This window comes from Tachyglossus aculeatus, chromosome X1 (genome assembly GCF_015852505.1).
Source record: "Tachyglossus aculeatus isolate mTacAcu1 chromosome X1, mTacAcu1.pri, whole genome shotgun sequence".
NCBI classification, from domain to species: domain Eukaryota; kingdom Metazoa; phylum Chordata; class Mammalia; order Monotremata; family Tachyglossidae; genus Tachyglossus; species Tachyglossus aculeatus.
Window position 1 is genome coordinate 58,774,642 of NC_052101.1, and position 12,793 is coordinate 58,787,434.

Sequence of the window (12,793 nt, forward strand, 5' to 3'; positions counted from 1 at the left end):
CACGTGGGGCTCACAGTCTCAATCCTCATTTTACAGACAAGGTAACTGAGGCCCAGAGAAGTGAAAATAATAATAATAATAATAATAATAATAATGGCATTTATTAAGCGCTAACTATGTGCCAGGCACTGTTCTAAGTGCTGGGGAGGTTACCAGGTGATCAGGTTGTCCCACGGGGGGCTCACATTAATCCCCATTTTACAGATGAGGAAACTGAGGCCCAGAGAAGTTAAGTGACTTGCCCAAAGCCACACAGCTGACAATTGGCAGAGCTGGGATTTGAACCCATAAGTTCTGGCTCCAAAGCCTGTGCTCTTTCCGCTGAGCCACTCTGCTTCTCCCAAAATGACTTGCCCAAGGTCACACAGCAGACAAGTGGCCAAGCCGGGATTAGAAACCATGACCTCCTGACTCCTGGGCCCGTCCTGTTTCCACTACACCATGCTGCTGCTTCTTCTTGAATTATCATTTCAGTCAGTTGGAAAGTGAAGAGAGAGCCCCCAGATCTGCAGGGAGAGAATCTGGGACAGAGAGAATCAACCCCCTCACTTACCTTCTCCTCCCCCGCTCCCCCTCCTGCCAGTTCACCCCCAAAACCCTGGACTGCAAGATAACTCGCCTGGGCTGAGCCACACTATCTGTGACACTAAGAAAGCCTGGTCTAGAAGATGAGGGCATAATAGCCCCATCCGTGAGGTAGATAAGAGTCTCAGCTATTAACGTGAATTAGTTCATAACTTGGGCAGTGGAGTGAGGACAGATTAAAGAATATTAATGGTGGACGCCACAAGTCCCAGACCGTGGCTGTTGGAGCCTATTAGTCCCCTCTGGGTTGGAAGTTGAGTAGCCAGTGTGGGGATGGGAGAGAGTCCTCACCAGGTGTTCATCAGTGAAGCCAGGGAAGCGGCTCCAATGTCATCCTATGCTGTGTTGACATAATGATGGCATGCGTCATTGGGGGCCCCGGTGAAATCCATTAACTCTGTGCCCATGGGTCTGTAAGATAGCCCTGCCTTGAACTAATCTGTAGCTTTTTTTTCTGCCCATCAGCAGAGTGCTAGGATTATGTGTCTTTTCACTTGGCGTGGAAATGCCCAGGGTAATCTTAGAGCGTTTCTGAGAAATCAAATGCAGAATTTTTTTCAGGGGCTCTGTTCACTTTTTTGGCCTGAATTCCTGGTTATGTCATGCAAAGAAGCTTGGCATTTGCTAGGCAGTATGGTTTTCTGTTCCCATTATGTAGCAGTATGAGAGAGCTAAATGTAACTCCAGTCTTCTGGCCATTTACACACAAGTATTAAGTTTGTAATGTTTTTGTCCTCGATGAAAAAGAAGCTGATGTTATACTCTTGGGAAATGGTGTTGAAACCTTTATTAAGGTCTCTGGACTTGAGTCTCTCAGCTTTAGGTGGCCTATACTAGGTTGTCTGCATAGTCAAGTAGAGGCATACTGGTGGTTACGCTAAAGGCTTTATGTAACACTTGATTCAAGTTCTCGGGTTTTATGATTAAATCAGTGTATAGTTGGACTCTTATGTAACGTAATCCGTGCGGTTGATCCTCTATTGGAATTTCTTTAAAAGAGCCTCCTGCCTGTAATCCTCAACTAGATGCAATCTCTATCATTTGGCTAATGTGTGGATTTCTCCAGCTCCCTCCACTCTTCTCAAAAAAAAAAGGGATTGCTCCCTTTGCAAAAAGAATCGGAGGTCCCCATGAGGGGTCAGAACAGCATGGTGTAGTGGATAGAGCATGGGCCTGGGAATCGGAAGGATGTGGGTTCTAATCCTGGCTCCGCCACTTATCTGCTGAGTGACCTTGACCTTGGACAAGTCACTTCACATCTCTGTGCCTCAGTTCCCTCCTCTGTCAAATGGGGATTGAGACTATGAGACCCTTGTGGGACAGGGACTACATCCAACCTGATTTGCTCGTATCCACCCCAGCGCTTAATATAGTGCCTGGCATACAGTAAGCGCTTAACAAATGCCACTTATTATTATTATTATTATCAGAGGACATGGAATTGTCTTATCGTCTCATTCTTAGACTTTACACCATGGTCATATTTTAAAATTTGGTAAATTCAAAAACAAGAGGGAAGGTATAACTCCCTGTATAGCAGTAGCCAATCATGTGGCAAAAAGAAATGGCCATTACTCCAGGGGCAAGTAAATCATATTTCAAATGAATAAACATGTTGGCAAAAATCCAAGAAAAAAAACAGATGGATTACAAAAATGTTTTATGGACTTGAATTCACATATAAAAGTGTGAATTTGGGAGGGAGGAGAGCTTCACAGATACTTTGCTTGTATTCACCCCAGCGCTTAATATAGTCCCTGGCACATAGTAAGTGCTTAATAAATACCATTATAATTATTATTATTGCTTCAGAGTTCACTGACTGCTATCATATTCATGAAATATGCACTTCGATTAAAACATTTCTCCTTGATTGATTTTTTGTCTGTATAATTCCTCTCAGCACTCCTATTGATCTATAGAGCAAAATCCAAATGTCAGGACTTTTTCATGTGCCTCATCTGACCACTTAAGCCTTATGCAACTGAAAAGATTTAAATTGTGGCTTGTCTCTAAAACAGACTTAACCAGTTAGCAAAGTACTTTATTAGGTGTCTAGAATCGGGATGTCCTGCATAGTTCAGTATGCAGCTCCAACCATAATCTTCAAGATCTAAAAACAAAGGCTCTGTCAGGAAAATCTAAAGAATTCCTTCCTAACCAAGTCATATCTGGTCTTAGCCGACAGGTATAGCTATTTCTCGATTAAAATTTCTTCCTTTGTGCTCTTTTGCAATGACCGTATTGAATTTCAGTGCTGGTTTTTCTTGGAGTTTTCCCTTACTTCACCATAAGGTCCCGCTTTTGTGACTTAGTGCAAAGTTTAGCTCAGCTCAAACACCTGTCTCCTTCCAACCTTTTGTCTTCTTTTCTACCTCCTCAACCACAAAGGTACTTTAACCAACTCGAGTAGAGCGATTATAAACCCATGCCAACAGCTGTTTGTTGTCTGGCATTAGATTAATGATAGCTCTTTAGTACATTAACACATGGTGTCCTTGCTGAATAGGATGTGAAGATTAAATTAAATATTTACATACGTGTGCATAATTCAAAATCTTATGGGTACACATTTAATCGCTATGGAATGAAGCACTTACCACGTGCTAAATGTTGAGGTTGATGTGACACAGTCATAATGGACACAATCTATGTACCACACAGGCCCCACCAGTCTATTTCATCCCCACTTTGCAGACGAGGAAACTGAAGCCCCGAAAGGTGAAATGACTTACCCAAGGTCACCCTGGAACTAGAACCCAGTTCTCCTGACTCCCAGTCCACATGCTCTTTCCAATAATAATAATTATAATTGTGGTATTTAAGCATTTACTATGTACCAGGCACTGTACTAAGCACTGGTACAAGCTAATTAGGTACAAGCTAATTGGGCCAGACGCAGTCCCTGTCCCACGTAGGGCTCACAGAAACAGTCCCCATTTTACAGATGAGGTAGCTGAGGCCCAGAGAATTGAAATGAGTTGCCCAAGATCACACAGCCGACAAGTGGCAGAACTGGGATCAGAACCCAGGTCCTTCTGTTTCCCAGGCCCGTGCTCTACTCACTAGGCCGCACTGCCTCCTTTGGTACATTGCTATTTGATCATGTAACTTCATAATGTGTTTATCTCTTTTTAAATATATTTATTATTTTGAGCCAATTTTTTGCGTCTTGGGAATGTATCAACACACTTTACATTATTTCCTATGGGAAACTGTACTTCGCTTAGCACTCTTTTGCTGAACACTCTATTTTCATGGAACTAATTAAGAGCTCTAACTGGGGTGTCCTTATCATGGTTGCCAACCATCCTTAAATTCATACATCTGTGCCCATCACAGCTGCTGCCGTAAGAACTGGAGCAATAGCACGCTCAAGTCTGCATCAGTATTTAATGGATGTTTGAAATATTTTTATGGGGTTCACGGACACTGTCAATTAAGCTCATTTTTACGGACCAGCCGCGAATTTACAGATGGTTGGAAGCCCTGGTCCTTATCCTAAACGTAGACCTAGTTACCTTCATCAAGGTTCAAAATAAGGAAGAGGAAGTACATCTCTACCCAGCCAGTGGTAAATATAGTTTGTAATCACAGGAAGTCGTATGGGCAGAAAGCATCAGGAGATTCGAGAAGGGCTAAGTTAAATTTGTCGGCAAGATGTCTGTGATGGCTGAGTAGGGGGAAAGGTAGGGATGTAGATGGGATGTTTGGGATGTTGGAGAGGAAATTCCCAATCATTAGGAAGGATGGAAAAGAGGGTAGCCATTACCTGGTTCTTCTAAACATCCTGGCCATTTTGGAAGCAGTGCTGGGCTGGACTGTTGATCTAACTTAGTAATGGCATAACCTGTTTTATAGCCTCACTCTCGATTGAGGATCGCTAAAGCAGTGCTTTTCAACTGGTGGCTCTCAAACCATTGGGAAGCAGCATGACACAGTGGATAGAGCATGGGCCTAGGCATCAGAAGGTCCTGGGTTCTAATCTCGGCTCAGCCAGTTGACTGCTGTGTGACCTTGGGCAAGTTGCTTCATCACTTCTCCTGGCCTCAGTTACCTCATCTGTAAAATGGGGATTGAGACTGTGAGCCCCACATGGGACAGGGACTGTGTCTAACCTGATTTGCTTGTCTCCACCCCGGCACTTAGTACGGTGCTTGGCACATATTAAGCCCTTAACAAATATCACAATTATTATTATTGTTATCATTGGAGGTACTTCACTTAGTACAGTGCTCTGCACACGGTAAGCGCTCAATAAATATGAGCGAATGAATGAATGAGCCACCTCACAGGGGCACGCCCTAACCACTCCTCCTCTCCCCTGCTCCTTCCTGGTTATGCCACCATTAGCATCCCATGTCCATAGCTACTTATTGGGCATTTGCTAGTTCACAGGTGTTTATAATTGTATCCCCTCCATCTTTACCTATTGTGCCTGGCACGCAGTAAGCGCTTAAATACCATAATAGTAATTATTATTATCAATTATTATTATTATATATGGCAATCTGTGTCCACTCGTCTCCCCCATTAAGCAGGATGGTTTTTCCAATCACCTGATACAGCATTTTGCTCACAATAGGAACTCCGAAAGGCCATTCATGATGATGAGGGGGACAGTTTTAGCTGGATCAGTTAGCTAGGCCGTTTCATCCAATTGTAGGCTTAATTGAATACATGTCCTGGATGTTATCATAACTGTGATTTGTGTGCCAGAGTCAACCCGGCTGTTGATTGGGTGTTTCTCTCTCTGAGTGGTGAGTGTGATCGGGTGTTTCTCGAGAAGTGAGTTCTCGAGGTTCATTTCACCAGAAAATAATTTCTCTGGCTTACATCTTCCAGTTCAAGGTTGCTGTCTTGGTTTTCCCCCGGTAGGAGAAGGCAATATCTCCAGCATCGTGGTGGAGCAATGGGACTTCCTAAAGCTTATCTGTCAGCCCTAAGCCAGGATCACAACAATGGGATTCTTTTGAATTGATTTAGTGACTCAAGAAGAAGCATTGTACAGAGAGGTAGCAGAAGACAGAGGAAAGAGGGTTTGCCTGTGAGCAGCCAATTTATTCACTTTAATAATTCAGTGTTTTTGCACTAATAGGCCTGAAAGTAAATACCACTTCACATAAATGCTGTATTTCATTATTTATACACTCTGGAAATTGAGGTTTAATTAAGTCTAAAGCCCAAGAATTTTAAGCCATTAACATTTCAGGCAGCCAGGAAAGTACTGATGTCAGGTATTTTTTTATGGTATTTCTAAATGCTTTATTTATTTATATTAATGCCTGTCTCCCCCTCTAGACTCATAAGCTTACTGTGGGCAGGGAACTTGTCTACCAACTCTTTTATGTAGTGTATTCTCCCAAGCGCTTAGTATGGTAAGGTAAGGACTCAATAAATATGATTGGATTAATTGATTGATTGGCCTTGGGGGAGTGGATCTAGGTATTATCCTATTAGCTGAATAATAATAATAATAATAATGGTATTTGTTAAGCACTTACTATGTGCCAAGCACTGTTCTAAGCATGGGGTAGATACAAGGTAATCAGGTTGTCCCACGTGGGGATCACAGACTTTACAGATTTTACAGATGAGGTAACTGAGGCACAGAGAAGTTAAGTGACTTGCCCAAAGTCACACAGCTGATAAGTGGAGGAACAGGGATTAGAATCCACGACCTCTGACTCCTGAGCCTGGGCTCTTGCCGCTAGGCCATGCTGCTTCTCATGCTGCTGAAGCAACCCAAATCATAGCAAGGAAGCAGAAACCCATCAAGGCTAAATTCTGGTCTCTCTCTATCTCTCTCTCTCCACACACACACACACAAATTTGTTTTGATTTTTGGTTGTGGCTAGGGGGAGTCTTTAATAAGCTTTTAGACTGTAATCTCATGTGGACAGGGATTGGGTCTGCTACCTGTGTTGTGTTGTACTCTCCCAAATGCTTAGTACAGGGCTCTGCCCATGGTAAGCACTCAATAAGTACCATTGATCGATAGATCGATTTAGTAGGAAAAGGAACTGAAAGTAGGAGTGACAGTGAAAAATGGAGAGGACTGTGACTGAATCCTGAGAAACGTGACAAATGGCCGTTGCCAATATTATGTATTCGCTACTTCTATGCATGTGATGCTCTGCTACACTCTAAACACAATTTTCATGGAGTTACAAAGGAAACAGGATTAAGGTAAATTTCTTCTTCTGAGCTCAACAAGTTGCCTGAGTTTTCCAGCAAGGTATGCATACCTATCACCCATATACCAAAATTTGGTGGGAGATGAACAGATTGCAAAATTTTCCAATCTGTGCAGGTTGTTTCAACTCCTTCTAAGGGGAGATAAGTATATAGCACCAGTGTGCTGACACTATACTAAAACATTTTTTAGAAAGACGCTAGAGTCCAGATAAAGTATTCTTCTTCTTCCAATTTTTTGTGATAGTTTCAGTTACAGTTGTCCGAGTCTCTGGAAAATATGATTATGTGTGCATTTGTGGCAAGGCTCTAGTTCTTTGATTGGAATATATGTTGTTTTAAAAGGAGAGGATGATGAATCCAGGGTTTTAGGAAGCAGGACTCTTGGATTGTGTTGCTAATTTCTGCATATAAAAGCCCAGGCCTGGGAGTCAGAGGACCTGGGTTCTAATACTGCCACTTTTCTGCTGTGTGACCTTGGGAAAGTCACTTCACTTCTCTGTGCCTCAGTTCCCTCAACTGTAAAATGGGGATTAAGACTGTGAGCCCTGTGTGGGACAGAGACAGTCTCCAATGCAATTATCTTACATCTACCCCAGTGTTCAGTACAGTGCCTTGTACATAGTAAGTGCTTAACAAATACCATTATTATTATTATCATCATCTCACCTCTCCGTGCTTCCTGTGTTCCCCTCTGAAATGAATGTGATGGCTCCTCACAGAGATGCAGTGAGATTTGATTGTTATAGAATTTGTGTTCACTAAGAATTTTGCCATCTTTAGAAGCCAGCTCATAACATTATTATTCCTCCTCCATGTTCTCTCTGTCTTAAGTATTTCTTGTTTGCATAGTGGTCATGCAGTCCTCTCTATTTTTTTTTTAATCTGAATGGGTTAACATGAATTTCACCTATTTTAAGTGGAAGTGTATTGAAAGGAAGAATTGTGATCCATTGTCTTCTTGTCTAGCTATGCATAAATCTAATTTTCTTGGCAATGATAGATATGGAACTCATAAAAATGTAGTGCAGATAACAACCATTTGTTCAAGATTAGCTGTTAGGTTTCCAAATATATTGAATTTACAGCCAGGAGTCATTAGGTACCCCTCCCTTACTGCAGACACACAAGTCTGGATCACCATTAGTGATCCAAACAGTGACTCATCCTGCTATTACCAGAGTTTAACTGTGAGTCTAAAATTGTACTTTGATGTAAACAGGAAGATCTGTTATGTTTTAAATGGCTTAATATTTTTGTTGACTTTCACGAGCTTAGCAATATCACCATCTGTATCATTAATTCAGATCCCCCTTCTAGACTGTGAGCCCGTGTTGGGTAGGGACCATCTCTATATGTTGCCAACTTGTACTTCCCAAGCGCTTAGTACAGTGCTGTGCACACAGTAAGCACTCAATAAATACGATTGAATGAATGAATGAATTAATACCCATAGTGATCTAGGTCTTCAGCTCTGGATAGTTGTAAATGGCTAAATGTGGCCACCAAGGGTGATGCAGAGCAGGAAAATAGCAACCAATTCGATGGTATTTATTGAACGTCTGTAGCATGAAAAGTGCTGTACTAAGCGCTTGGGAGAGTACCTAAGAAGCAAAAAGACATCAATCGATCAATCAATGGTATTTATTGAGCGCTTACCATGTGCAGAGCACTGTACTAAGCGCTTGGGAGAGTGCAATACAACAGAATTAGCAGACATGTTGCTTGTTCATAACAGTCTAGATGGAGAGAGAGACATTAATGTGAATAAATAGATAATTTCTACTATATAATTTAAAGATACGCACATACGTGCTTTGGGAATGAGGGTGGGCAGATATCAACTGTCGAAAGGTCACAGATTGAAGTGCATAGGCAACGAAGAAGAAAGAATGAGCCAGGGAAAAGAGGGCTTAATCGGGGAAGGCCTCTTGGAGGTGGTGGGACCATAGTAATGCTTTGAAGGTGGAGAGAGTGGTGGTCTGGCATATATGGAAGGGTAGGTGAGTTCCAGGCTAGGAGGAGGATGCAGAAAAGGGGTCGGCAGCGAGATAGACAAGATTGTGGGCACAGCGAGTAAGCTGGCGCTAGAGGAGCGGAGTGTGCGGCCTAGGCTAGGAAGGAGATTCATGAGAGGAGGTAGGATGAGGCGAGCTGAATTGAGCGCTTTAAAGCCAAGGTTAAGGAGTTTATTTGACACGGAGGTGGATGGGCAGCCACTGGAGGTTCTCGAGGAGTAAGGAGACCTGAACTGAATGACTTTGCCGATAAATGATTCTTGCAGCAGAGTGAAGTGTGGATTAGAGTGGGGAGAGACAGGAGGCTGCGAGGTCAGTGAGGCAGCATGGCTCCAGTCCATCAGGGGACCTATAATGTAATTGGGGAAGACAAGCAGACATAAATAATTTGCTAAAAGAGGAAGCAGGAGGGGGAACACGGCTATAACAGCAGATAGTAGTCGGACTATATCAGGATGAAGTAGCTGAATAAATAGTTAATTGCACAAATGACTCAGCAGTTTTGCATAAGGACTGAGGATGAGCATAAATACACAAGTGCTGAGAGTGAATATTGGTTTGACGTGACTTGGGTGTTGGGAATTAATCGGGGAAGGCTGAGAAGAGAGAAGAAGAGGCAGAGGCAACAGGGAAGATTTGTAAGGAACAAAAATTGGAAAAGCACTCATCTTTAGATAAGTACATTTTGTTGACTTTTGTTTGGTCATGCGCTACTAATGGGTGCTATAAGGAAGCCGGAAAAGTCCTTAGTAGGTATTTGTTTTCCAAGGGGTATGATGTGACCCCTTGTGGCACGATTAACTTTAAAATCCACTATGTACCACGGTGACAGCAGTCCCTGCGTGATCTTGGTATGTGAGGGGCATTAGTTCCCCATCTGGGATCAGGGCCATGAGCCCTAGAAAGGGAAAAACCTACTAAAATTTGCTCACGCTCTGAGCAACACAGAGAAGATTTTTATTCTCTTGCTTCTTCCTTATGTTTCGTTTTTGGGTTGCCATTGTAGAATCGGAAAGAAAAAGAAGTAGGCGGGCAGAGATGAGTGAGTTTGAAAGGTGAGGGAAAGAGGAGAGAGAAAAAGGGGAATTAATTCAATCAGTCGTATTTATTGAGCGCTCGTGTGAAAAGCATGGTATTAAACGCTTGGGAGAGTACAATAGAACAGTAAACTGACACATTCCCTGCCCACAACGAGCTGACAGTCTAGAGGGACTGAGAGAAGACAGGAATCCAGGCAGAGAAGGAAGGAAGAAAGCTCAAATGGGACTAAGAGGGAAAGATCAAGGGAAAGAAGGGAAACAGGAAGATAAAGGGAAAAGGGAAGGACGGGGAGGAGAGCAAAGGGAAGGGAAAGGATGGTGCGGGGAGATAATAGGAGAAGAAAACAGTACTGGAGAAAATGGGAGACAGGAAGCGAGAGGGGACGATGAGAGATGGAAGCAGCAAGGGAAGGGAACAAGATTAGGAGATTTGGGGGAAATGAGACTCATAAACAGGAAAGCGGGAAGGAAGGAGGAGGGGGAAAACTCCAAGGCAAAAGTGGGAGAAACAGTGGATGCAAAAATCATGTGACTGTTTCATGGGTCTCTGCTGGTTGTATTTTATTTGCAGGAAACCCGGGAAGCAACAACATTTCAGAGCAGCGCCAGCTGAGCAGTGGATGCATCTGGCTGTTGTGGCATGTGGAGGTCGCCTGGAGGAGACACTTAATATGCTAAAATCCGTTGTGCTTTTCAGCTATGGGAAGGTTCGATTTCACATCTTTGCCGAGGATTCTCTAATGCCCGAGTTTGATAACAAGGTGAATTTCTGAAAATAGTATCTATCTGAAAAGCTCAGATTTGGGGAAAAAAAAGCAGTCTGGGAGGAATTAGAATTTACTAAGGAAAAAATGTGTCTGGTTATTTATTATTTTTCTTATGAGTAGTAATAGTAGTGTTGTATTGGTTAGTGCTTACTATGTGTCAAGCACTGTTCAAAACGCTGGGGTAGATGCAAGGTAATTGGTCAGACACTGTCCCTGTTCCACCTGGGGCTCATCCCCATTTTGCAGTTGAGAAAACTGAGACAGAGAAGTGAAGTGACTTGTCCAAAGTCACATAGAAGGCAAGTGGCAGAGCCAGGGTTAGAACCCAAGTCCTCTTACTCCCAGACCCATACTCCATTCACTAGGCAATGTTGCTCCTGTAGAAACCTGACCTGATTCCCTTGTATCTGCACCAGAGCTTAGTACAGTACTTGGCACATAGGCGCTTAACGAATACCACAATTATTATTATTCTTATCAGTGCCTACCTTCATTTGTGAATATCTCCGTAAACTATGTGTGTGTTAGCAGAATTGACCTGCCGCACCAGAGTTAGGAAGATGTGGAGAAGAGCAACTGCACCGACAAACAGACAACACACTCACCTATCCACACAAAGACACAACTACTAACATTCAGGTGCAGACACCTACCGATTCACATACTGACTTTACACACACCCACACTGAAGCACAACCACCTATACACAGAGGCACACATATAAACCTCCACCCACATACAGACATGAAATGGGAGTTATATCTTTTTGGGTAGATCAATCAATCAATCGTATTTATTGAGTGCTTAACTGTGCAGAGCACTGTACTAAGCATTTGGGAGAATACAATATAACAGTTGGTAGAACGTTCCTTGCCCATAATGAGCTTACAATCTGGAGGGGGAGATGGATATTAATGTAAATAAATAAATTTTTGAGATGTACATGAGTGCTGTGGGGCTGACAACATAATCCAAAGTGACACAGAAGGGAGAGGGAGTAGAGGAAATGAGGGCTTAGTTCGGGAAGGCCTCTTGGAGGAGATGGAATTTTAATAATAATAATAATGATGACATTTATTAAGCACTTACTACATGCAAAGCACTGTTCTAAGCACCAAAGGTGGGGAGAGGGTGTTCTGTCATATTTGAAGGGGGTGAGCGTTCCAGGCCAGAGGCGAGACATGGGCGAGGGGTCAGCTGCGAGATAGACGAGATTGTGGTACACTGAATAGGGTGGCATTAGAGAAGCGAAGTGTGTGGTCTGGATTGTAAGAGGAGAGCAGCAAGGTAAGGTAGGAGGGGGCAAAGTGATTGAGTGCTTAAAGCCAGTGGGCAACCACTGGAGGTTCTTGAGGAGTGGGAAAACATGGACTGAATGTTTCTGTAGAAGAATGATCCAGGCAGCAGAGTGAAGTATGGGCTGGAGTGGGGAGAGACAGGAGGCAAAGGAGGTCAGCAAGGAGGCTGATACAGTAATCAAGGCGCAGTAGGAAAAGTGCTTGAATTAACGTGGTAGCTGTTTGGATGGAGAGGAAAAGGCAGATTTTAGCAACGTTGTGAAGATTCATCTGACAGGATTTAGTGCAGATCGAATGTGTGGGTTAATAGATGTGTTAATTACCTCTCCATTAGATTGTAAATTCTCTATCTTGGTAACTGCTAGAGAGCTCAACACCAGGTAGCATTACCCTTTTAGATTGTGAGTTTTAAGTTGTCTCTATGCTATGTAAAGTTCTGAAAGATGCATAGAACAATGCATATTCATTCATCCAATCATATTTATTGAGTGCTTACTGTGTGCAGAGCACTGTACTAAGCACTTGGAAAGTACAGTGGAGCAATAAAGAGACAATCCCTGCCCACAATGGGCTTACAGTCTAGAAGGGAGGAGACAGACATCAAAACGAGTCAACAGGCATCAATATAAATAAATAGAATTATAGATGTATATATATATATATTTACATATATATATATACACACATCAAAACAAGTAAACAGGCATCAATATAAATAAATAGAAGTATAGATCCAGAAGGCACCAAGAAAGCATGAATATTGTATTGCTCTGTAAGCAAGATGAAATTTATCATCCCCTCCCCCCGACCCCAGCCACTTTCAACTCTGTAGTCAATCACTGGTATTTATTGAGTGCATACCATGTTCAGAGCACTGTACTAAGCCCTCG

At 42.7% G+C, this 12,793-nt stretch overlaps 1 protein-coding gene across 1 annotated transcript in view; it reads left to right on the forward strand.

Moving 5' to 3' along the window:
• Positions 1 to 12,793, forward strand: part of GXYLT2 (glucoside xylosyltransferase 2) — a 73,991-nt gene that overhangs the window by 15,559 nt on the left and 45,639 nt on the right. Inside the window, exon 2 of the mRNA XM_038740340.1 lies at positions 10,410 to 10,599. Coding sequence (XP_038596268.1) covers positions 10,410 to 10,599 — 190 coding nt within the window. The remainder of the gene's footprint in view (positions 1 to 10,409; positions 10,600 to 12,793) is intronic.